Genomic DNA, 26,349 nt, shown 5'->3' with positions numbered 1-26,349 from the left:
TCTGTCTGTCTATATATATATATATATATATATATATATATACACGCACGCACACACACACACAGTTTATTCATTCATATTATATTATTAATAACAAAACTTTATTGATGCCTTTTAAAATTTCTGTCAGCCATTTGATAAAACCAATAAGGGCTATTATTCTTTTGCCAACAATCTCTAAGTTTCAAAATAAAACTTTTTTTGTCCTTATTGTTCCATAAGCATATAGTCTGGCCGTCTCTGACTGAGCTTTGAAACAGAAAATCTAATGAACATCAGCAGACAGACGGTAAAGTCAGTGCGGAGACATCCATACCACCGTTTAGACAACAATCTGACAACTGTGAGCTCGAGTGCAGGGTCTCATTACAGTCCTGATCTCTCTGGAGTGTGTTATTGGGCCAAAGATCATCTGATAACAGACCTGTGTGAAGCTCCCGTGAGCCTCCTTCAGTCGGGCCAGGTAGTGCTGCAGCTTCCCCACACGCAGCAGCTCCACCGCTCGCGACGGATGAGGGTCGGAGAAGTACAATCTGGGGGACGAAACAGAACATCATTTCTAGCATTGGCAAAATAATTGGCAACAATGTGAGCTTTCAATTGGCCATTTTGTGGTTTAGTGTTTAAAGATCTTGGCTACTGACCAGATGTAGGTTCAAACTCTAGAAAGAGAGTATCATGACCTTCCACCAAGAGATATATACACTCAAATTGCAAGATACCAAAATTGTAGTGCAATCTCAGTCCTGGAAGTTCGACTACACTAGAATATTATCTTACAAAGATTTAAAGTTTATGCTAAAAAAACAGTACAGAAATTGCTTGTTAATTGAAATAGAGCTGAAATAAAATAAAATATAAATATTAGATGAAAAACTTACATTTAAAAAAACTTTAATTAATTGAAGTAATACAATTACTAAAGCTAAACCCAACATAAAAAATAATTAAAGCTAAATAGAAATATGTATAAGAAACTAACAAAATTACTAAAACTTAATATAAAAATAAAAGCTAATTCAAAATATTAATAAATACTATAAATGGTATTAAAATAACACTGCCTTAAATAACAATTGCATGCCCAAAAAATATACATTTAAAATATAAAATACTAATTTCATTTATTAATTTAATAATTAATAAAAAATTAATTTAAATATAAAATATTTTAACCAACGACTACTGATATTATTAATCAGTACTGTTTTGCAGTTTTTTTTTTTTTTTACTAGTGAAAATCTAGAATTTCACATGCAGGAAAAAATAAGCACAGAACATTTTAATCTTAGAAAAGATTAATAATTGTTCAGTACCTTTAAAGCCTGCAGTGAAAAAAAAAAGAAATAATTTATTTAATTATTAAAATAAGTTCTGATATTAATATAAACAAGTTCTGATATGATCTGCTTCTAATACTGGCTTAATCAGAGAGATGCCAATAATTAGAAACTTTATTATATAATTATCAATATGGTCACCAATATATTATATTCCATCATGGTAAACGTAATAGTAAACCACTGGTCACACCAGGGAAACTGTAAAGAAATGTACTTTAAATCAGCATCTGCAAGCAAAAATAATAATGTTTCCTTTGTAAATACACCAGCTGACTGATGTAAAAAAAAAAAAAAAGATCTGATCCCCTCTTATATTCCATCTGTCTCAGAAAAAAAAAAAAAGAAGAAAAAAAATCAACATTTTTTATATATTGTGTTTGAGCTCATGAGATTAATAGCGATGATCCTGGCAGGAAACATGCTGACATCAGCATATTCCAGGATGGTGAGGGTGATGTTCCCTGTCGGCAGCGCAAGAAAGAAAAGCCTTTATTCCACATTTCCCATTCATCCGCACTGAGCCGAGGGGCAGTAGGCCAGGCTTATGGGTGATCCTCTGTGCTGAGATGGGCGAATCAGAGAGAGGCTGATTGTCTGCCGCTCTAAAACCAGGACATAAAGTCACAAAGCCCTCTTCTAGCAAGACAGTGCAGGGGAAGACAAGAATATATGAGGATTTGGAGTGTTTCCCAGGACACGGCATATGGAAACATCATTTGCGACCCATTTTACTTCAATAACACAAAGTATTTTCAGAAATTTCAACAAAAAATGATTTCATGTTCATTTTCAAGCACACATGGTACTGGATTTTGTGTAATTTGTGTTCTGACTCATAACTCAGTGTAGATTCATCTTCATGGCCTTGACTGACTTTGACTTAAAGGTCAAATCTTTGGCAGTAAAAGCAATGATGAAGAGTGCTTACAGTTTTTCAAAACTCTCAGTTTTTTTTTCTTTGTCTTTCTTTCTCAGAGAAGCTCAGTCAATGTCTGGACACACTTTTATTGTGAAGTACTGTATCCCTCTGCTGGGATTCCTCATGACAGTCTTCATCACGTACGGCAGGTTTTTATTGGCGCGGGTCACGTGTCCGCCACTGTCAAGGTCATCCAATAGCAGAGATTGATGCTCTAAGCTCCTCAGGTTCGTTTTAAAGACCCTGGTGATTTTGTTTCATTGTAAAAATGTCTAGAAATATCAGACCCTTTAAACGTTACAATAAAAGAATGAGGATTCAAGTTTTACAAGGACAAACACTTGAAGGCCCGTGAAGGAATTTGATGGATGTGAAACTAAATTCAGAGAAATATTTATACAACGCTTCAGATCTGAAAGTTCTACAACAAAATGTTCAACCAAAACAGATCTATCTATCTATCTATCTATCTATCTATCTATCTATCTATCTATCTATCTATCTATCTATCTATCTATCTATCTATCTATCTATCTATCTATCTATCTACTGTATCTATCCATCCATCCATCCATCCATCCATCCATCCATCCATCCATCCATCCATCCATCCATCCATCCATCCATCCATCCATCCATCCATCCATCCATCCATCCATCCATCCATCCATCTCTATATGTATGCAATACTGATGTTTCCCTTGGCAAATACCAAATTACAGACATAAAGTGTTAAACCATTTGAAAATGTTATTTTAAATTTTTCTGTATTCTTCTTTTTGAAATTACCATTACAGTTTTTCTCAGTCGCTTTGGTGCATTTCTCACATCACTATATACATTTGCACAACAGTTAGTTCAACCTCCACAACATTTAGTCATTTGTGCACATCATAGTAGCAGTTTCTCATTCCTTCCAACAAATTGCAAATGCTTTTGGACATGCATCAATTGCTTTCATACAACTCTCTGCTGTTTTATAACATTATCATTTGCTTATGTCATGTCAGTCAAAATTAACTATACTTGTGAATGCTGAATAGTCATTCCATATAAAACTAATAGTCCTCATTTCATTGCTTGAGTCATTACATACAAAAATTTTGAACTAGTTGTCAAAATCTGTCGAGCAAAAAAAAAATAAAAAATTTTTATATATTTTTTTCCTGAAAATGTCTCCTAAATTGAACAATTTCTCTCAGGTGAATCTCAGCTTTCACTGATGAGAAGGGGTGTGTGAAGCATTAGTTGCAACCAATGTTCAGTTCCAATATGTACTGCAATATTGTTTCCAGTTGTGCACAGCTCTACCCAAAGGGAGTTTATCTCTGTTGTAAATAAGGGTGTATTTTTTCTTTCGCACAATGCTGTGAACAAATTAGAATTGCAAAGAGCATATGCAGTAAAAATGTGAAACATACATATTCAGTGTCTTGTACTCAGTTACCTCACTAAATACAGTAATGTGTAACTTTACTGTATTTTTCAAATGGCTGTGCAAATAGTATATAGTGCTGTCTTAAGCATGTTCAGGTAGTGTCACCAAGATCTGACTTTTTTGCATTGGAAAACATTTACAGAGTAAACTGTCATAATGAAAACATGACAAAGCCATTTGACTATCTTGTTCATAAACAATGGTGTCAGGACTTTTCATCTTGATGACACTGACACTTTCATTGACATGAATACTTGCTTTTGAGGAATGAGCTATCCATTTTGAGCAAGTGACACGCTTTTGCAGGTTATCAACTAGGTTTTGCAGTTTGTACTAATTGTTTTGAGAACTGCATTAACTGTTGTGCAAATGTAAATAGTGATGTGAGAAATGCACCAAAGCGACTGAGAAAAACTGTAATTCTTAGGAAGTAGGAATCAAATTAATCCAAATGTCTTATTACCCTAAATTACACCAGACTCACACATTATTCGTTGAGTCTTTCATATACGAACAGAAGTTATTTTAATTGAAAAAAACATTTACCCTTAAATAACATTATTTGACTATAATAAATAATATGATAGATGGGCCTGTTGACATACTGTATACCAAATACACTCACTTTTATACAACCTAAATGAAACCTGCCAGTAAATGAAACGTAATCGATACATTCAGTCAAATGCGCATTTCACAAAGAGAAAACAAATCAACAACAATCAAATAACAATATCTTTGAACAACTACACCGGCTCGACAAACTTGACCACTGCACTTCTGTTGAAGTCCGTCCTCCATCACTGGTCTATCCTGACCAGCCACGCTACAGAAAACATCATCAGTGTAAGAACGGCACTTCTTGTTGCTGTAGCAACAGCCAGAGGAGGGGCGAGCGCCACAGCGACCTGTTAACACTCCCATTAGTGTTAGCTCAGCCTTTCTATTCATCTCCACGCTGGATCATTACCAAGAACAAAGAGCTGCATCTCTGCCGGGACCACTTTGGAGGAATATTAAATTGTGATTTCTATCTCCTCTGCAAAAGGCAACTTGTTTGGGAGCTGTAAAGAAGTACCGCACCCAGGAAAGACAATAGCCTTTATCATTAATCTACTCGGCAGACAGTGACAGCACATTAACAAAGCCCTGGCACCGTAATCTGCAGCTTGCATCTCCATGCATTAAAAGTGCTTTTGTCATGTGACATCAATCTCGAATAACTCTCTCTGAGCAGCAGTCAAGTCAACGTGAAGGTTGTTTGTGGTGCTGATGCGAGGTTATGCAAGAATGAAAACAAAATTATCAATTGATCAATGTCTAATCACTCACTGAGCCTTTTTTATATTCATAAAGGCAAGTGGTAACACGATATTAGTTGCTTGCTTCATGATAACCAATGCATTAATAATGGACAACATTCTTAATATTAATTTATAAATAAACTATTGTTCATGTTCATGTTCATTGATGATACATTATCTTATGTTAATGTAACACTTTACAATAAGGTCTCATTAGTTAATGTATTCACGAACATGAACTAACAATGAGCAATACACTTGTTACAGAATTCATTGATCTTTGTTAATATTAATCAATATACAGTCGTTCATTGTTTGTTCATAGTTCATAGTGCATTAACTAATGTTAACAAATACATTTTTGATTTTAATAATGTATTGGTAAATGATGAAATTAACATTAACTAAGCTAAAAAAAAAATGCCACAGAAGTACTGTTCATTTTTAGTTCTTGTTAACAAACTAATAATGAAACCTTATAGTAAAATACCAATGTTATTTTTTAAAACCTGATATTAATAAACTTCTGTTAAAGCATTCTTTATTGTTCGAGTTAGCTATTGCATTAATGTTAATGGATAGAACCTTATCCTAAACTGCTAAATATTTCAATTATTTAACAGCAGTGAGATTAAATGGAGAGCAAATGGAGATGTCTGCTGATGTACTGAGTTTCTTAGATTTGTTTTCTTGCGAAAAAATCCATGTAAACACATGTCTCCTTTATAGAGATCTCAACAATGTCTCAACACAATCAAACATCAGAGATTTCCTTACTATACATTTTTAAATGATATTTTTATAAAAAAATTCCAAGACCAAATTTAATAGGCTATGTGTCCAGTACAGCTCAGTCTGAAAGAGCAATATTGGATTAACCACTTTCAAAATTTCTGGAATGTAAAAATACAATATATTATGCGATTATTTATTTTACTAGGGCAAACACCATTACATAAAAATAAATGGGCTCAGTGCAAATCATTTCTTACATTTCTTTTAAAAAAAAGATTTTTTTTTACAAGTTTATTTTACGTTTTTTTTCCTGACAGCGAATGGTGTTAAAAATGACTATATACCACTTCTTGTTCTTCAATCAATGCCGTAAGTTTGGGGCAAAGGCTATATATTTGGCGACCAATGGCAGATGGGGAGGAGGGATCGGGAAACCTGTTTGAAAACAGTCACATTCTGCAATTCCATTTGGTGGAGCTAGTGGCACAGAAACAACAAATTTCACCTTAAAAACAAAACAAAACAAAACAAATTCTAGCGTTAGTCCCGCTCATTTGCAGGGGCCGCTTTATCTGAATTATCCACACACACGTTGGATTTGGCACAGGTTTTATGACGGATGCCCTTCCAGCACTGAGAGTCACACTCACACACACACACACACACTCCAACAACCAGTTTGGCATGTCCAATCCCCCTATCTTGCATGTCTTTGGACTGTGTGGGGGAAACCGGAGCACCAGGATGAAACCCATACTGACACAGTCCGGGGCTCGAACTGGGAACCTTCTTGCTGTGAAGCGACAGTGCAACCCATAGAGCCACCACGCCGCCAAACTTAAAAAACTTAAATGAAATGACCCAATAAGCTTCTTCAGTTTAGAAAGACCAACCCTTGAGCACTACAAACCTGCGCACATATATTCAAATGCACATAACTATAGAACCAATTCTTAATGCGCATGTGAACGCCATCAGCGTTTATCACAGGTTCGCGTTGAAAGTCTGTGTAGAGAGAAAGGTGTCGTCTTAGCGGCCCCTAATTTAATAACAAATGATCGTTGCGACGGAAGCGACTCAATCAAAACTAACTTTAGCTGGAAAATAACTTTATTAAAGCAGGGCTCAGTAGTTTCGGGATTTCTTCGCTGTATTCTCGCTTTTTGCTCGCAGGTTTCTCTCTAGAGCTCCCCCCACAGCTTCGGAATAGATATTTGACAACACTGTTGTAAAAACTCGTTGTTGATTCTCAGACACCAGAGGCTATAGATCAACGACATCAAAGCAGATGGGACGTTCTTTAAAACGTCTTCTTCATTCGGGTTCGGACAGCGTGAGGGAGCGCAATAATGACAGCATTTTAGCAGATTTCTTTTGGCCGTAAAGCAATTGTTTACATCGCGAGACCTGATATCACGCAAGACTTCCTGACGCGGCGGCCGGCGGCCCGCCGGCTCAAAGTTGCAAGTGCGTATTTTCCGCTCACGGGCACCAGGGGGGTGCGAAACGACCACCATTCAATCCGAAATAAGTAATATAACCATTCCAATGACTCCGAAGCTGTTCAGTTAAGGTAAAAAAAGTTACTTAGTTCACCTTTAAAGAACCGCTATAAAGCCAAAACAATCTCTGTTACCTTAAATTATACGTTTATCTCTGTAAAGCTGCTTTGAAACCATCTATATTGTTAAAAGCGCTATATAAATGAAGATTACTTGACTTGACGACTAAAATTTGGTACATTTCGACTGAAAAAAAACTGTCATAAAGGAAGAAAGGCTGTTTTCTTCATAAATAGCATATTTACATGTTGATGTATAAGAATCTTCTGGGTCTCTTTCCATGACCCTTTCTCCTCCTCCGGAGCATGGGAACATGCTTGGCTACACCAGAGTCACACTATCACCTATGACTCACGACATTACCGCCCGCTCACCTTTATATCGCCTCTAACTGCCCCGTCTCTCATCAGTCCACCTTCGACTCCATCTCTGAACCCTCAGACTAATAACAAAGCCCTCCATTACAATCCAGTCCTGCTGGACCCCCATCACTTTCCCTCTGCACGCCACAATGCTTGGTTTAGTCAGCGCCCTCTCTGTTACCCAGACTCCCACGCTGCGGTCTCAGTGTCACTAATGCCTTCCTGGGCCTCCGGAACGTTCCGGCAGCTTCTCAGAACTGTGTGTGGCTCTGTTTTTTATGTGTTTTATGAAGCAATGCTGTAGGTGCCCCCAAAACAATCCCTCTCACACATTTCACACCCATATCCCCTCTGAACCGCTGACAACCGACACATAATTTTTGACCCTGAAAAACCGAGGAGCCTTTTAATTAAATCACTGTGTTGTGTAGCGAGATCGGGTTCGCTTTGACCCCGGCCTACACTCATCTCTAAGTGAAGTGAAGTGGAGAACACGCTCTAGCGATGAAGTTCTGGCACCGATTCAGCAGAAGTTTAAGTTTCCAATCTTTCTTCTGAGTCATGACAGTGAGACGAGGACAAAGGAAGTTCTTCTACCTCATAAAGGACACTTCAAGGAAGCTGTCAGTGCAACTGAAAACCAATCATATCAGCGGATGCAATAATTCAAAAAGTTTTTAACACTTTACAGTCAGGTTACATTTGTTAACATGAACTAACATAAAAAAATTATCTTAATGTTAAATTCAGCATTTATTAATACATTATTTAAATCAAAAGTTGTAGCTGTTTATATTATTTAATGGACCTGAGCTAACATGAACTAACACTGAGCAGATGTACTTTTATTAACTAACGTTAAAGTCAACATGAAATCAAAATGGACAATTCTTGTGTTTTTTAATGGAAAAAAACGTGGTCTTTATTATAAATGATTTATCTGCGCACATCATTATTATTTTTTTATTCATTTGTATCTTTACAAATCAAAATCAAAAATCTTTAATCAGCATAACTTCCCCTCCCCCTCTTGCAGCAACATCTCTTCTCTTTTGATGATGTTTTTACTGAAGTGAGGGCGGGGCAACCTGTCACTCACATGAGATCGACCAATAGCAAACCACGACCATCCAATCAATTCCCGCTGGAAAAAATCAAGTCCCGTCCTACATATTTTCTCATTCGAGAAGCCGTTTCACTTGGATCCACATCACAATAGGGAAGAAAAGACTATCACAACTTCATCCAGACTTAAAGGGATAGTTTTCATATGGACCCCATTGACTTCCATAGTATTTTTTTTCCTACTATGGAAGTCATTGGGGTCCATCAACTGTTTGGTTACCGACATTTTTCAAAATATCTTCTTTTGTGTTCAGCAGAAAAAAGAAATTCATACAGGTTTGAAACAACTTGAGGGTGCGTAAATGATGACAGAATTTTCATTTTTGGGTGAACTATCCCTTTAAGGTTAATAAATACTGCAACAAGTGTTTTACTCATAGTTAATGCATTATAATGTCAACTAATGAAATCTTGTTGTAAAGTGTCCAATTTTTTTTTTTAAACATGCACAACATATTGTATATTTTTCAGGTTATGTGTAATATACAGTGGCCCCAAAAAGTATTTGGACACTTCCGAGCACTTAAAATGACAACTGAAGTGAGATTTGACCTAACTTTGAACAGTATATCTATTGTTCGATCATTTAAAATCTACCAAGTGACGTGATTTTTTTGCTACTTTTCTTTCCAACAAGCAATACTTGCTTTTGGTATTCTGTTATATAACACAATGACATTCATACAATTTTAAAAGTGGCTTCAAATACATTTTGTGGCAAACTTCCATGAAATAAAGTGGCCTCTATTTTTCTTTCTGCTTGGTGATGAACAGAACTAAAAAGTCTGAGGTAAAAGCATATGCACTCTTCATACATATTTAAATATAACAGCCCTGTTTCATACAGCATCTACGAATAGAAATATGCATCCCTGAAGTACCGATGCAGAATCTTGGGATTTTCTTTACACCACCTGTTGGTGTTTTGGCAGTAGGTAAAACATCCATATCAGTAGCAGCTCATTAAAAATAAATCTGCTTTAATTGGCATGACTGAATATATTAAGTGGAAAAGATCTAGAAAAGTGTGCATACCCGACCAGAGTTGGGTTCATGAGCAATGCAGCAATGTAAATGTCTGCACACTGATAATTATGCTTGCAATATTTTTGCCAATGTGGCTTGATGATATAAGTGTTAATTGTCCTCTATGCGATATACTGAGGTATAGAACAGGATGGGGTGCTGAGAGACTCTGTCAGACGTCAGAAGGATCTCGCAGCTGAAACGCCCCAGGATCTGTTGCTTTGTGCTGAGGAGAACACGACTGGATCTGCATAAATCAAAATCTGATAACAGTGGTGAAACACTGCAAATGCCTTCTAAATGCACATTTGCCAACACTGTGGAAATGAATGTGCAATTACATTAAATTTGTAAAATTATTTTAGTGTTTCCGTTTCTGCTGCAAAAGGCCACAGTATTGTTTGCCTTGCAGAGGTTTCACAACCTCACATACTGCATAGTGGCTTCAAGATGTCATTTTCACATGTATTTATATAGTGCTTTATACAATACAGATTCAGTGCCTACTTCCGTTCTATATACTGTAATGTGAGCCGAGTGTGAGAATTCATGGTATTCATAAATCAAAAGTACCAGGATGACCTACTACAGTACTTCCGGCAAGATTCTGAAATGCACATCCGATGGACACTTTACTATCCCATGAGGCCTCGGGAGAGGATATGTGAATGGTGAATGGAAAGTGAAGCGACGCAACTGACACCATAGGTCACATGACAATGACAACATGGTGGATGCAGCATGTGCAAATTTCATTTACACTACACACATTTATACAATAAAAAACATACTTTTTTTTATATCAGAGGTGACGTTTCAATCAAAATTTAGTACATATTATACAGTATGCGATTGTTTCAAAGCAGCTTTACCTTAATAAATAGGAAACGGAGTGTCTATTTACACTAAGTACATATAGCCTGCATTGTTGGCAGAGGCTATATACACCAACTCCACGATAGGATATCTGGTTGGACCAGACAAAATTACGGAAGATGCTGTCAACAGTAGCAATGGTGTAGGGGTAAGGAGCATGGCAGAAGGTTTTGGTGCAAATCTACCCGTGTTCGAATCCGCCTTTTGTCGCTCTACTCCCTTTTCCCATCACATATCAGATCGGAAAGGCATTTATTTACAATAAAAATTAAGAAAATATTTGAAAAGTGGAAATAAAGTGTCTAACGTGTGTTTAATAATAAAGTGTTTATTCTTTAGGGTTAGGGGTAGGGGTAGGGAGGCCTTATATTTGTATAAATATCATAATTTACACTGTTATTATTGCATATCGTTTAATGTACAACAACACTGAGGTGCAAACAGTATCTGCCACTATTTACTGTATAAGTATAAACAGCATCTAACTGCTATTAAACTTATTGCAAAGAAAACATGATATTTTCACTTAGTGCAAACAGCCGCTGCCAACAGGAAAATAGCGTTACTGTTGTAAAATTAATCAATTATGAAACAAGCTATAAAGCAGCTCCTCGAAAGGCAACAGTCATTCAGCTCAAGTCAGTTCAATGTTAATTAAATTCAGTTCATTGACCATGTTTCAAAGTTAGTGTCATTATCCAGCTCAATTCAGCTCATCCAATACTGCCAGCGCAATTCATTTACAGAATATTAATAGTCTTTTAAAGATACAGTATAAATGGATGTGCAATTATTATTATTATTAATTAATTTATTTATTTTTGAATATCATTGCATCAGACATCAGTGAGTTTTAGGTGATCTGTTGGTCTGAGCAAAAAGCTGATGGTGTGAGTGTTCAGAAAACCTGTCTGAAATAACCTGTCATTATTTCTGCAATCCTGTTTGGTGTTTGTGGTGTAAAAATGACATACTTTACTGTTCAATGACAATTGGAGACAGATATAGACTGAACTGATTGATAGCAGTCCGGTGTTGTGCATCATTGTAGGTGTCTCAAGCAAAGACTGCAGACTATGTAGAGTGATAAACTATGACTGAACCTCCTGTGAATAGATCACATGCTCTTTGGCAATGAGATAAAAGTGAAGCCTTAAAAGCCCCAGTGACTAAGCTTGACTTGGTCAGTAGTCGATTAAATTTTCATAGAGCACAGAATAAGCTAACCTTCAGCACTTATACATTTAGAAATGCTACCCTTGTGGGCATGAGAAATGCATTTTGAATAAATATTTATGCACTCTGTAATGTAATGAGAAATGACAGAAATGATCAGGTCAGGTTCTTCCACCAGTCCTGGCGATTTCAAGTAAATAAAAACAAAAAGTGATCTAGTGAAGTCTGGACACGCGCTTCTCTTGTTTTGTGTGATCTGAAACAGAAAACTTTGCATGTGAATGATAAACATGAAGTGAGTCAGGTCTAAAGAATGCCCTGTTTACAACTTAACTCGATGCACAATGTCTATTGCTAGTTAGAGGCAAAGCAACACTTCAGGCAATGAGACAAAGTACATAAACATTAGAGTGAAGTCACTCATGAACCTCTCGCAGAGGTCTGAAACTGTCAAAGCCGAGCGGTCAATGTTTTGCTGGAGCGGAGGGGAACTCCGCAGACCAGGATGCCCTTGGAGCCGGACTCTCAGGAATGTTCCTTATTCCACTTCATTGGATTAACTGCTTAATGCCCTAATTTGCATATTAATGACATGCCAGCTTGTCTCATTTTAATAGAGGACTTGAACTGGTTTGAGAGGAAATAATGCTTAAGCAAGGGACCTTTAATCCGACTGTAACCTCAAAAACAAACATTCTTCATTTTTGATATTTGATTTATTTATATAACATTCAAAATGTAATATAATAATATAATAATAATTAATAATAACTCAATACATTTTTCTAATGAAAATTAAAGGGGTCATGCATTTTTTAAATAATGTTCTCTGAGGTCCATTAGCAAGAATTTTTACATTAAGTAGTTAGAAGTAAGTCTATTTTGATATTTTGATGGGCGTGCCAGATTCAAGACTTGGAAGTTAACGCCCACTGCTATGATTGGGTAACAGTTTTGCATACTAAATAATTTTCAGTGTCCCCACTATTACACTTGCGGAATTGTTTTGAAAACTTCCGATGTTAAAAATGGCAACTGGTGAAATTCAGCCAAACATAATTGAGCCAGAGACTGATCCAGAGTCAGAAGACAACAAACCTACGACTCAAATACCAAGGATACTCCTGTCTGCAACAGCATGGCAATTAATCATCTTTATTTATTTTTTATTTTATTTTTATCAAAACAATAAGTTCAGATCTCTGAACAGTTAGTTTCTTGTTCGAATATGTACAAATGAACAAGCAACTGTGAATTTTCAGTTTACATGTAAAACATTTCCACAAAAATAAACGTACTGTTTAAATACAAATGTTCGGTCCCTCTTTAGGCGTCTTTAACTATACTATGCACTAACATTTAAATGAATCACTGCAGAAACAATGCACTTATTGCGTACATACACTACATGTTTTTATATTGTACTTACATTTATAAAAGTAAGCTATAATTAAATATAGAATTAGACTGGTGACCCTTTCATTACCACCCATAAACCCATAGAACTAAACCTGTCCATAACCTTACCTGTATCCCACCTCAAGTGTTTTGCAATACAATATTAACACAATAAGTATACTGTACTTATTTTTCATGTAAATAGTAGATAAGGACAGCTAATTTAAAGTGTGACCAGATGTCCTTTTTTTTTTTGTTCACTACAGTATTGATATGTACATTACTGCTGAAATCTGTATCTAAAAAACTACTAGAGCATTCAGCTAGACAAAACTGACATTCTTTTATAGTGTCAGTGTCAACTAAAAAGTAAAAAACACATGAAGTTTGCCTATAACAATATTTCCATGGTGAAACAACATCTAAACATGTTGACCAGTGTGGCTCACACGATGACAAAAACACTTGTTATTTTGGTGGCATTGGCCAATTTACTGACACAATAACTAGGTTTTGAAGCATGGATTAAATATTTTGGGTGAGTAACTGCATTTTGCAGACACGCAATAGAGTTGTGATGTTCAAGCAAACAGTTGTGACAATTGAGTTTACAGTTTAGAGAATGTTAAGACTGTTTCGAAAATTGTGTCAAAGAGATTGAGAAAAACTGTAATAAAAGCGGCTTTTGAATTAACAAGGAACTTTTGAGTTCTGAAACCTTCAGGATATTTTTATAGTACAATGACCTCTTATATGAGGTATATATATGAGATAGATTGATAGATAGATACTGTAGATAGATAGATACCTGACAAAATACCACCAAAATACATGATAACATGAAGAAAGCCATGTACGTATCCACTCTGCATGACTGAATGGCAGGAATTAAAATTCACATTGTAATGTTTTGTTAATGAGCTAACCGCAGTTGAGCTATTGATAGTCACAGTCACAGTCACCTGGATGTGAGAATGCAAATAGTTTGTGCTTCCAGGCGGAACAGCAGGTACCGAAACCTGAGATGTGTTTAAACTGATAACTGCAGTGTTAAACTTGAGAAATACAAGTGAAAGGAGAATTATAGTATAATAAACACTTTTTTCTGAGTGCACATCATTTGCTTAATTAACAACACCTGGAGAAAGTGCTAAAAAGGTTGGGCATTTTAACAAAAAGAAGCAAAAACGTTTTGCCACACCTGCCAATGACGGGTGAATTGAGTAAGCTAACGGCAATAGATGTTTCTTAGCAGCAGTGAAATTGTGTGTGTGTGTGTGTGTGTGTGTAGCTTATACACATCCTAGAGACATCTGAGAAACATACAAGCATTATTTGCCCATAAAGGAAATTTATGCTCTCTTTTGGCGCTTGGCTAGTGCTTGGTCCCTGTGAAAGAGATACATAAATCAAACTTATCACCCACTATGTAAGTTGTCAAGTCATTGAATATCCCTGAGTCTAGGTTTAAAAGACTGAATAAAAGTTCAAAGTGAAATGCAAAGCATCATCATACATAAGCAATGAGAAGCTGCAGTGCTAATTTTATAATCAAATTAATTATTGTGAAAAGACTGGCTAAAAACAGCACGCACTAATGAATCACTTGGCATATATTAAGCACTTGAGCAATTAAAACAATTCAGTGGCTCTCACTAAACTGCCTGACTGAATAGAATCGGTGCATAAATAAATGTCTACTTATCTTGCAATAGCCAGCAGCGACTTTAGTTAATATGCAACAAGTAAAACAGGAACCAGTTTCTTTGAAAATAAATCATAGCACAGATAAACAATTTTTGAAAAGTTTCTTAACTTAACCAAATTACATTTTCTTCCTGAGTGGAGAAGTGATTGGAAGGCCGTTCAAGCTCTCTCGTGATGTGAAGGATCTATTATTGCTTTGTCAGGTGTTCGCTCCGCCAGTATCTCTTTCAAGACCTCTTGAAGCCTCAATGACAAGAAAAAAGGGGGGAAGGACCGCTGCTAATAATTGCCTGTTCAGAAAGCATTCACACAGCTAGCACAGGACCAGCCAATTCCAGAAATAATTTGGGATCCCAGACAAGGCCAATAATGAACCTCACAATTTTTGAAAGGCAGAACAAAAGCGCGTGACGAATACTGAATCAAGCTGTAATGGAATGTCATGAAGCCCGGTGTTACGTGATGACTGGAGCTGTCACTTAAACAAAACCGTTTTCACAGCCTTGTTGTGGGTTTCACTGATTTTCTGCCCAAATGTTTGACGGATTATGACTTCTGATGACTTTTAAACCCCACTTTCAAGGAAATAATTAGGGCATGTGCAATGATAATGAATTAAAGGGGAAAAAACAGGGCACGGCTGGAAAATTTGCTCTGGGCTATGGACATTACAGTATATCTGTGATGTGTTGGGCTAAAAACCATTTTGAGAGCAAAAAGCTTTTTCTTCATTGATGGCATATGAAAAGTTGCAGCAATCCGACAAAATTTACATTTATTAAGCAACATATAGGCCTACTACTTTTTCAAAAAGTTTGGGGTCGGAAAGATAATTTTATGTTTTTAAAAGAAGTCTCTTATGCTCACAGCGGCTACGTTTAGTCGATCAAAAATACAGTAAAACAGTAATATTGTGAAATATTATTATCATTTAAAATAATGTAATTTATTCCTGTGATGCAAAGCAGCATCATTACTAATTTTCATCATTACTAATTTTTCATGATTCATCATTCAGAATCGCTTCAGTGTCACATGATCCTTCAGGAATCATTCTAATATGCTGATTTACTGCTCATAAGAAACATTTATAATTATTATCAATGTTGAAAACAGTTGTGCTGATTATTTGTGGAGAACAAGATATTTCCTTCAGGATTCTTTGATGAATAGGAAGTTCAAAAGAACGGAATTTAGTTGAAACTGAAATCTTTTGTAACTTTACAGTCACTTTTGACCATTTTAATGTATTATTATTAGTATAGTATTTCAGTATATAAACCTCTTTGGGTAGCAGACATTAAATTCTCTTAGCCGAAGACAAGTGCAGAAATCATTGTGAAAGCAGCAATTATCAGCACTTGAAGGATATGCAATGAAAATGACCAAATGGTTGAAATATTCCTGTGTGCGGCATTTATCTTTCTTTATAATGTGCATTTATCTTGTTGTACTAACAGCAGAAACTGCGGCGACACTGGCAACCATCAATCTCAATGTCGATTCCGTATTTAAAAAGCCATTTTAGCAGCACTTTTCCTTTTCCTTGCAATTGGCGGCCCTCCCTCGGCACCATAAACATTCATCAGACGCAGTATAAAGATGGAGAATAAGAATCCAACAGGCAATATAAAAACGTATTCACGCTTTGTGTGAGCTGACATGGGAAGACGGGATCCAGTGCAGTAGAAAAATAACAACCATATTCCCTCCCTTTGACAGGAGAAAAGCTGTTGGGTAATTTCACTTTTTTTCTAAGGTCCAATGCCTCTGAAGCTCTGATCCAAATTTTGCTTTACTGTTTACTTATGGATTTAGTGGAAATCACTGGAGGTCTACTGCCGCTACAAATTGACATCTGCAGGAGCTTGAAGTCAATAATCTCTTTGCGTTTGGCCTGAAGGAATGTATTATTCTCAGCACTATGGGTAAGAGACCTTTCCAAACAGCTTTTTTCCCAAAAACCTCAAATGAAATACCACAATAGAAGAGTCCCAAACCTCCTACAGAGGATCTTCTGTTTTCCTTCACACGAATGCGCTCACAAACGCCTTGCTTTAGAAGAAGACCAGTTTCCATCGGTGTTTTAGAGCTTCCTGTTCTACACGTCTCACGGGAAGTCTTATAGTGGCTACTGTGCACAAAACTAAGACTGGTGTCATGCACATTGATTCAGTGCTAGTTGGTGATGAATACTGTCCTGCAGTGCATGTCACCTGGGGTCTGCCCTTTCCTAAATTGATCCATTTGTTCCATTTAAACACAGCTGAACAAGCTTTTTTTGATAAAGGTGATAGAAAAAAACAAGAAAAAAACCTGTGTATTTGGGTAGGCAACATAGTGTATTCTTGCAGGGTGTACAAGCATTGTAAATGTCCAGAGACGATAAATCTGTTAGTATCCTAAACAAAACCAATACATTTTCCCTCCCAAAATGCCATTGTTTATGTTGAAACATTGAAACTGTTGTGTCAAAAAGAGAATAACACTTTAATGCCTTTTTTGCTGTTGTTTTATCATCCAAAAAGTGAAAAACATCATTGTGATCAGTTAAGGTCTTTACACACTGCCTCCGAAACTTTCGCCCGTCATACATTTTTTGGATTGGGTTCGATTTTCTGCATTTTTCGCATCCGTAGCAAGCATTTTAAGAGGTGTTTTGAAAATTCAGAGCCACCGAATGACGAATACGAAAAAACGCATACGGAAATTTCGGACTCAGTGTGCAAGGACCTTTAGGCATCCAGTACTTACGCTATTGTTACGCAACCAGACAGTTGATGGACCCCATTGACTTCCATAGTATTTTTTTTCCTACTATAGAAGTAAATGGGATCCATCAACTGTTTGATTTCCGACATTCTTCAAAATATCTTATTTTGTGTTCAACAGAAGAAAGAAATTCATACAGGTTTGAAACAACTTGACGGTGAGTAAATGATGACAGAATTTTCATTTTGAAGTGAACTATTCCTTTGGTAATGAATAGTACAGAAAAGGACCGACAGAAAGTACTGCCTGGTGTTTCTATGAACTAAATCTGCACTTGTCTGTTTTGGATCTTCAGACACGAGCGAGTCTGTGTGAGTCACAGTTCTAATGGGACTTTTATAGATTTGATGGAGGTGTATTCCTTGGAGATTTACCAGGATAATCTGTCAGTGAAGACATAGATCAGAGAACTTTTAGAGGCACACACTCACTTGTAAGGTCCCAGAGCCCTATTGCCGTACTCCAGTGCCGTCTCGTAGTGATCCAGACTAATGCAAGCATCCATGGCCAGATCCAGCAGCCTGAGCACATAGATGTTCCTGTCCGGAACGACGTCTGCATATCTATCCAAAAGAGCTCGACTCTCTTTCAACAACTCCTCCCAGTCTTTTGATTAAACAGTTAAGGACACAATTAAAAAGAAGCAGGACTGTATTACAAAAACTACAGTAGTTAAAGGCACACTATGCAAGATTTGTACCGTACCTTAATATAACAGCTTCGAAGTCATTTCGATGGTAAACGAATTCGTACTAGGGGGAATCATCCCGATAGCAATTAATGCAGGATTGAGAGGTGGCGCCCCGCCAAATCTCGCGAGAATCACGACTTGCTTTACGGCACGACGTCACATACATCAACAACATATGAAGCAGCCTCTATGGAAGACACTAGCACGCATTTCAGACATGAATCATGGCAGAGTCGATGAAGAAAACGAAGAAACCGCGGCCGGAAGAGTCAAAGAAAAGAAAACGAGAGACTGACCACGTGAGGATTTACGACAGTAACGTTAAATACAAGTACTCCACAGCGACTCTAGGGGTCGCTGTTTGACAAAAACGGAAACTGCATTGTATGCCTTTAAGACCAAGAAAGTATTGCTGGTTAAGCCAGTTGGGAAGCCACTGGCACACAGATTTCAAAATACAATCTATCCTTGTTATTTCAGCAGGAAGACACCCTGCATTTTCTTTTATACATCAGACACATGTCCAAAGGGTAAACGCAAGTGAGCTAGACAGAACTGACAGCTTTACCCTCACACCTTTCACATCAATCTTTAAGAAATTGATATGATTACTGTATCGGGCATCGTTTGCAGAGTCTAGCAGTTGTTTCCAGGGCAAAACCGCTACAGGCTAGTTGCCTTCACCCAGCTAAACCCTGAGATACAGTCAGCGTATCGCTCACCAAGTGTTAGACAGTAATATCATTTGATTCAACTGTGAAGGATACACTGCTCAGACTGAAGCTGCTCCAGGTGAGGGATGGCGTCTCTTAAGGATGTCCACGCCGTCGTCTCTCCAGACAGCATGTCACAGTCCTGTTCACAAAACAATATCACATAAAATCATTTTAAGCAGTTCCTGATTGAACAGGAGCAAAAGCAAAAAATGACATAATGCACGTATGAATCAATGGACAAGGTATATCAAAGGTTTATGTATTCATTTACTTATTAATACAAGTAATTGTATTGTAAACATATTTAAATATTATTTATTGAATTTATAAATGTATTTATTTGTATAATTTGTAATTGTATTTATTTATATGTGTATATCTGTCTTTATGTACTTTAAAAAAGCAGTATATAATGTAGAAAATGGCATACTAAGTATAAATCAATGGACAATCTCAATCAAAAGTTGCTAAAAATTCTATATTTATTTACACCCTTATTAAGTGTGAATTACTAACTTATTTACTTATTTAGAATGAATGTATTTACAATTAAATTGCATTGTAAATTTATACATTTAAATTTTGTTTTAAAATGTATTTAAATATTATTTATTTATAAATGTACTTGTTTTTTTAAGTTATAATCAAATTATTTTCCTATCTTTTCCTGTACATATAACTTAGATATGTGATTTGAAGAAAATCACCATTTAAATCACCAAAAAAATATGAAATAACACTGCAAATACGAATCAATAGTCAATAAAAAGTCAATCTAAAGTGTTTTTTTATTTTTTATTTATGAATATTTATATATTTATATTTACGCATTACACCTTCCAAAATTCTAAACTGCAAGAAAATGCTGCAATTCCGGTTCACATTTGTGAAAAGAAAATAACCTATATTAGAGCCGAAGCTATCAATGTTAGATTTGACCAAAGACGCTTGAGCTTTTACTGAATTATAGTTCAAATTTATGTGTGTAGATCATCAAACATCAAAGACCTTCATACACACAACACAACACAAAACATTAAAAGGAGAATGAGAGAAGCTGTCAGGATTAGAGAGCCGTGAGGTGCGTGAAAACCGAAAGGGCTTGTCTCTGAGAGGGCAACTTTATTTCAGGATAAGTGTGATGACAAGTCGGAGCCATAGGGGGGTCTGTCAGACACTCAAATCCCTGCAGAGAGACGTGTGTGTGTGTGTGTGTGTGTGTGTGTGTGTGTGTGTGTGTGTGTGTGTAGCCCTTGGGGATACACGTATAAGTGCCTCTGAGACATCAAAGCCGTGTGATGTATCAGAGGTGAACAGTCACGCTGCTGACAATATACTCTACTGTTACTGCCTGAGCGCGCGCACACACACACACACACACACACACACACACACACACACACACACACACACACACACACACACACAGTTGTTTTCATGTTTTATGGGGTCTTTAATGATTTTATACTGTACAAACTGTATCTTTTAATCCTAAACCTACCCCTAAATACAACCTTCACAGAAAACTTTCTGAATTTTTACATTTTCAAAAAACATAATTTAGTCTGTTTTATAAACTGTTTTCCTCATGGGGACCAAACAATGTCCCCACAAGGACAAGGATTTCGGATATCACCATCCCTGTGGGGACATTTTGTCCTCATAACATAGGCTTTACCTGGAGCGCGAGCACACGCACACACATGCACGCGCACACACACACACACACACACACACGCACACACACACACACACGCACACACGCACGCACACACACACACACACACACACACACACACACACACACTAAATTTTAACTCTTTTGATCTTTCCTTTATAAGACATTTCTCACTGTTTTTGAAAATAGCTCTTGATCACTCTTTGGGGTCAGTTTTTTTTTTTCTGTTTTGTTCTGTTTTAAAAGAAATTCATACTTTTGTTCAGTAAGGATGCATTACATTGATGGTATCAGATACTATGGTAATTTGATAAGTACCAAGGGGTTCTTTGATAACTATATTTATACACCATAGTACTCTAAGTCTACTATCTGGTGCTATAAGATGCTTTAAAAAATACTTTTGTATTATCAACATGGTATTGTCCCAAAAAACATGCCATTACTTGTTTCCATGGTGTGCAGATATTTACTCTCTTTTTCTACATGCATTTTACCCTTACAAAACCGGACTACGGTGTACGGTAAATTAACATTCTTTCAATAAGGGCCTCCTTATGGCTTCTAAAATAATCTTTAACCTTTTATATTCTTAAATTCAATGGGGTTCTATATACAACCCTGGGGTTCTCGGATCAATTTTAAAGAACCCTTTATGCCAAAGATTTTCTGAATAAGGAGAAATCTTAAATGATTGCATAATACTTTCATCTTTAATGGCTATCTCAATTTTTCTAGTGATACAGTAGCAAACATAAGTAGCAAACATAAAATTGCTAAAACTGAAGTGAGAAGACCATCAAAAAGACAAACTTAAAATTGATGCTGCCCATATTTGCTCTCGTAGACGCAACATGTACAAGATAGCATGCGACATACAGTATCAACAATTTCAGAAAGATCCTGTATTGGTTTTTAAAAATATTTTATTGCAAGCTTCAAGGCATGAGAACATATCAAAAAGAATAAACTATGGACATCTTTATCAGGCCAAGTTCTGCGGATGAGAAATGCCATCATGAATTTATGTATGAATTGGGCAAAAAAATAAATTTTTTGGGGGGGTTTTCACATAAACTCTGATGTGAGGACATCAACCTCACAGCAGGAAGTATTTCATGAAGCCGTGTGAAGATTCATCCAAGGGTTGAGAAACCAATTTTTTTTTGGGACAAAATGAATTCAGATATTCATGGTGAGTTGTACAAAGTGTACACTGTTGTGTTTTTGTTCAAGTGCACTCAGTCCATGCAAACTATGCAAGCTTTATAAATGATTTATCAGGGAAGAGAGTGCAAGCTGACCGAAATGTGGATGTCATGAGAGGCCAAAAACCCACAGGCCATCCACCAATGAGTGCTACTAACTTCCAGAAATCTCCACCGGACCATAATGCTCTGTTTCTACTGCAGAATCACTAATAAAACTGAAAGCTGCACATGAAATCACTTATCGTTGAACATGGTAAACACACCAAACTCTATTGAGCTTTTGCCACAAGACAAAAACAGTCTTTTTACCTGCACATTATGTCAGAATCCATTTTACATTCTGGTCAGATCTGTATAATTATAAAATGGCTTTGAAGCTTTAAATTAAACATGTAATTGCTGCTTGCACAAATGGACCCGTGCATGATGCAACAACTTTTCTATTTGCTGCCTCTTTTCAATGAAAAAGCCATTTTCTTGTTAACGTGAACAGCCTAATTACAGGGAGTGAGAATCAAATTGTAGACGGTGGTTCAGACTTTGTTTATTATTGTGTAAATTCAATAATCATGTTATTCATTACAGTACTGATTAGAGTGCACTGAGTTCGAAAATATATCCCACTGAACAAAGCATGACAGGAAGTCTAACGCTTTAGCAAATGTATCCCATTTCATATAGTCCTACTACACATAAAAGCACTTTGCCGACAAAAGCACATCATAGGAATGCAGTAAGAAAACATGCCGAACTGTCAAAATTTCCTCCTTTTTTGTTATGCAACAGGTTGTTGGTTTATTCACTAAAAAAGCATGCAAGTAGTACAGCAAAAATCCCCCCCCCCCCCAAAAAAAAAAAAAAAACTATGGCTGTCAACAGAATAACAATTAAACAATTATAATTTAGAAGACGCAGAAATAAGAAACGCAGAATAATTTTTTTTTTTTTTTTTTATAAAATATTATATTATTTAAAAGTTTATTTAAATTAATTAGCTAAATTAATATGTGAACTTTTTTATTTCAAATTATCTGCAGATGCCCAGCATCTCTTTCTGGGATGCATTAACTCTTCTCTTCTTGCAAACTATTTAGAATACTACTTTCATACTATAAGAAATGGGACACAGCTAATTTGTAAAGGAGATGTGGCGCAAAGAACACTGACCACTAAAACACTGAAAAAAAGGAGAGACATGCAACGTGTGACCAGACAGTCCTTCATGAACCGAGTAACATCTGTGACCCCCCACGTGACTGTCAGACTGAATCACATCTCCGGTCTCGGGAGATTCTGGGAAGGTGATAACCTGAGCAACCCCTTCCTGTACTTAACTGCACATACAGCTGCTCTATTGTTTTAGAGTGGCAGTGTGTCCTACTGAACTCACACAGGTTGTCAGATTACCGCAAAGCCGGTGGTGAATCAACAAATCCCTCTCATCAGAGTGTCATCAGTGTAACACTTCACACACCTCACCTGTATAATTACCTCATGCACACGCACACACACACACACACACACACACACACACATTGGGTTTTCATGTTTTTGGGGGACTTTTCATAGACAATGATTTTTATACTGTACAAACTGTATAATCTATCCCCTAATCCTAAACCTTCCCATCACAAAAACAAACAAAAAACTTTCTGCATTTTTACATTTTCAAAAAACATAATTTAGTCTGATTTATTAGCTGTTTTCGACAAGGGGACCAAAAAATTCCAGATTTTGGATATTGCCAACTTTGTGGGGACATTTTGTCCCCATAACGTAGTCGTAGGGTTTACCTGGACCACAATGACAGTATGTGATGGAGTGTGATGATAATAAATGTGCTGAACAACAAAAACAAGGAGAAAAACTTAAAACTAGATTTTTTACTGTATTGTAGAAAATGTGAGTGGAGTTTTTAAGGTCAGAAATTAAATAAATACTATATACACTATTGTTTAAACGTTTGGGGACAGTACAAAAACGTTTCCACAAAAATATTAAGCAGCACAACTGTTTTCAGAATTGATAATAATCAGAAATGTTTCTTGAGCAGCAAATCATCATATTAGAATGATTTCTGAAGGATCATGTGACACTGAAGACTGGAGTAATGATGCTGAAAATTCAGCTTCGCATCACAAGGATAAATTACATTTAAAAATATTCAAATAAAAACACTGTTATTTTGATTTATAATATTTTTCATTTTTGAACAAATAACTGCAGCCTTTGTGAGCAGAAGATTTTACTTTTAAATAAAATTATTTTCAATAATTTATTACATTTATATTTCCATAATACTCTGTCTCTATGATATTCTGGGGCCTAGGCTCATCTTTTATCCAAAATGACTTGCATTCGATGGATGGATGGATGGATGGATGGAAGAGACAGATGCATGGACAAATAGATGTGAGTTTGTACCACACATATCAGTTGTCCTAAAATCCAAAACTTATGAAAAACAAGCTTAAAAAGCTTCCACTGTTTCTTCAACTGTTGGATTCAGGGATGAAACCCAAGTCTCCATCTCAGCAGCCTTGAGCAAGAGCGTTTATTCTTATCTGCACGTATCTGACAGATGACTCAAGCAGAGGTCAGTCTGAGCAGCTGTGTAGGTGTTAACAGCAGGATAAAGCCTCTTTCTCTTGAGCTCAGAGCACACTTATTTAGCATGGTATGCCGGCATGCAGGTGCAAAATAACCACAACATAAGCCTGAAAGGAACTTGTGTATGCTAGTGACATGTTGGAGCACACATGACACCAGTTCTGTTTCTTTACGGCAAGCCCTTTAGACTTTTAATCATTCCCAGGATATTAATTGTTATCAACAATTACATTTTCACTAGTTTAAATAATCATTCTTGCTATCATGAATGGAATTTTTACTAGTAACAATAGCTATTTTTGATATTAGGAATTACATTTTCACTAGTGAAAACGTAAATTCTTGACATCAACAATGATGTCCTCATTGATATCATTCTTGATATAAAAAATTACATTTCAAATAGTCAAAACTATTTTTCTTGATATCTAAAATTGCATTTTTACAATTAGAATTTTGGGTTACACTGTCATTGTTACAGTGTAATTATATAATTAATCACTGAGTAATATTAAGCAACTACATGTACTTACTATAGGGTTAGGGTAGGATTAGGATTTGGTTGAGGGTTAGTTGCATGTAATTATGCATAATTTACTGTTATTTCTATGGTAAGTACATGTAACATATGTAACAAGGACACTGTAAAATAAAGTGTTACCAAAGTGTTTTGCAATATAATACCTTTGCAAGCCATTTTGACTTAATCACTCGCAGGATTGATTTTTGATATCAAGAAGTCAAGTTTTTAGTCTAGTGAAAATGTAATTCCTGATATAAAAAATAGCCATTATTATTACATGTAAAAATTCTAAACCTGACATCAAGAATGATCCTTTTTTAACTTGTTGATGAATCAAAAATTCATATCCTAGGAATGATTAATAACCGAAACTGCTTGTAGATTTCTTTTGTCACTCGCACATGCATTTGATGGGATAGTTCATTGACTCAACCTGTCATTCCAAACCTGTTGTGACTTTCTTTCTTCTGTGAAATACAAAAGAAGACATTTTCAAAAAGTTTTTTGTCCATACAATAATACTCAATGGGGTCCATAAAAACATTGGACCCCAATAACTTTCACTGTATGGACAAAAAACAAGAAACATTTTTCGAAATATCTTTTTTTGTGTTCTGCAGAATATGGAAGCTTGTTTCCGCAAGCTAGAAGTAGAAGTAGTAGCTTTTTATCTCATAATTTAGATCTCTCTGTTTTTTCAGAGCAAGTACTGTACGCAGTCAAATATTAGTGTCGCGGTCACTTGATGGTGGATCTGGTGAAGAAGCTGTCAGCGATCTGACTGTACTGGGAAATGAGCTCTGATGGGGACAGTGACGATGGTATAAAAGCTTCAAAAGGTAACAAATATGCTTTTTTTTTCTTCTGTAATTGTCTAATATCAGCAGAGTTTTATATTATCTCAATAGGTAGAGATCCATCCATATTAGATATAGATCTGGGTTGCTAAAGACCCGAATATGTAATATTGATTGGTGAAACATTCATGCATTTAAGGGATAAGAACATACAGATTGTTCAGCTGACGAAACGTCTTTCCGAAAAAAACTTTCAGCAGACAAAAACTCTATAAAGCAGCTTTAAGATTTGTGAGAAATTGTGACCTTTAGTACCTTTAAACAGTGCGTGCCATTGAGAAGACTATTAGTCCAACTTTTTTTCTCAGAATTGTGATACA

The 26,349-nt window shown here is 36.2% G+C and overlaps 1 protein-coding gene across 1 annotated transcript in view; it reads right to left on the bottom strand.

Moving 5' to 3' along the window:
* The window catches only part of smyd3 (SET and MYND domain containing 3), a 194,680-nt gene that overhangs the window by 1,241 nt on the left and 167,090 nt on the right, over positions 1-26,349 (bottom strand). The window contains exons 9-11 of the mRNA XM_082142348.1: positions 19,202-19,289; positions 18,175-18,349; positions 425-533 (exon numbers count right to left, since the gene is read on the bottom strand). Of these exons, the coding sequence (XP_081998474.1) occupies positions 425-533; positions 18,175-18,349; positions 19,202-19,289 (372 nt within the window). The remainder of the gene's footprint in view (positions 1-424; positions 534-18,174; positions 18,350-19,201; positions 19,290-26,349) is intronic.

The sequence above is a fragment of the Leuciscus leuciscus genome (genome assembly GCF_965113295.1).
Source record: "Leuciscus leuciscus genome assembly, chromosome: 17".
NCBI lineage: Eukaryota > Metazoa > Chordata > Actinopteri > Cypriniformes > Leuciscidae > Leuciscus > Leuciscus leuciscus.
The sequence above is the reverse complement of the archived record's forward strand: the minus strand, read 5'-3'. Positions and strand labels throughout refer to the sequence as shown.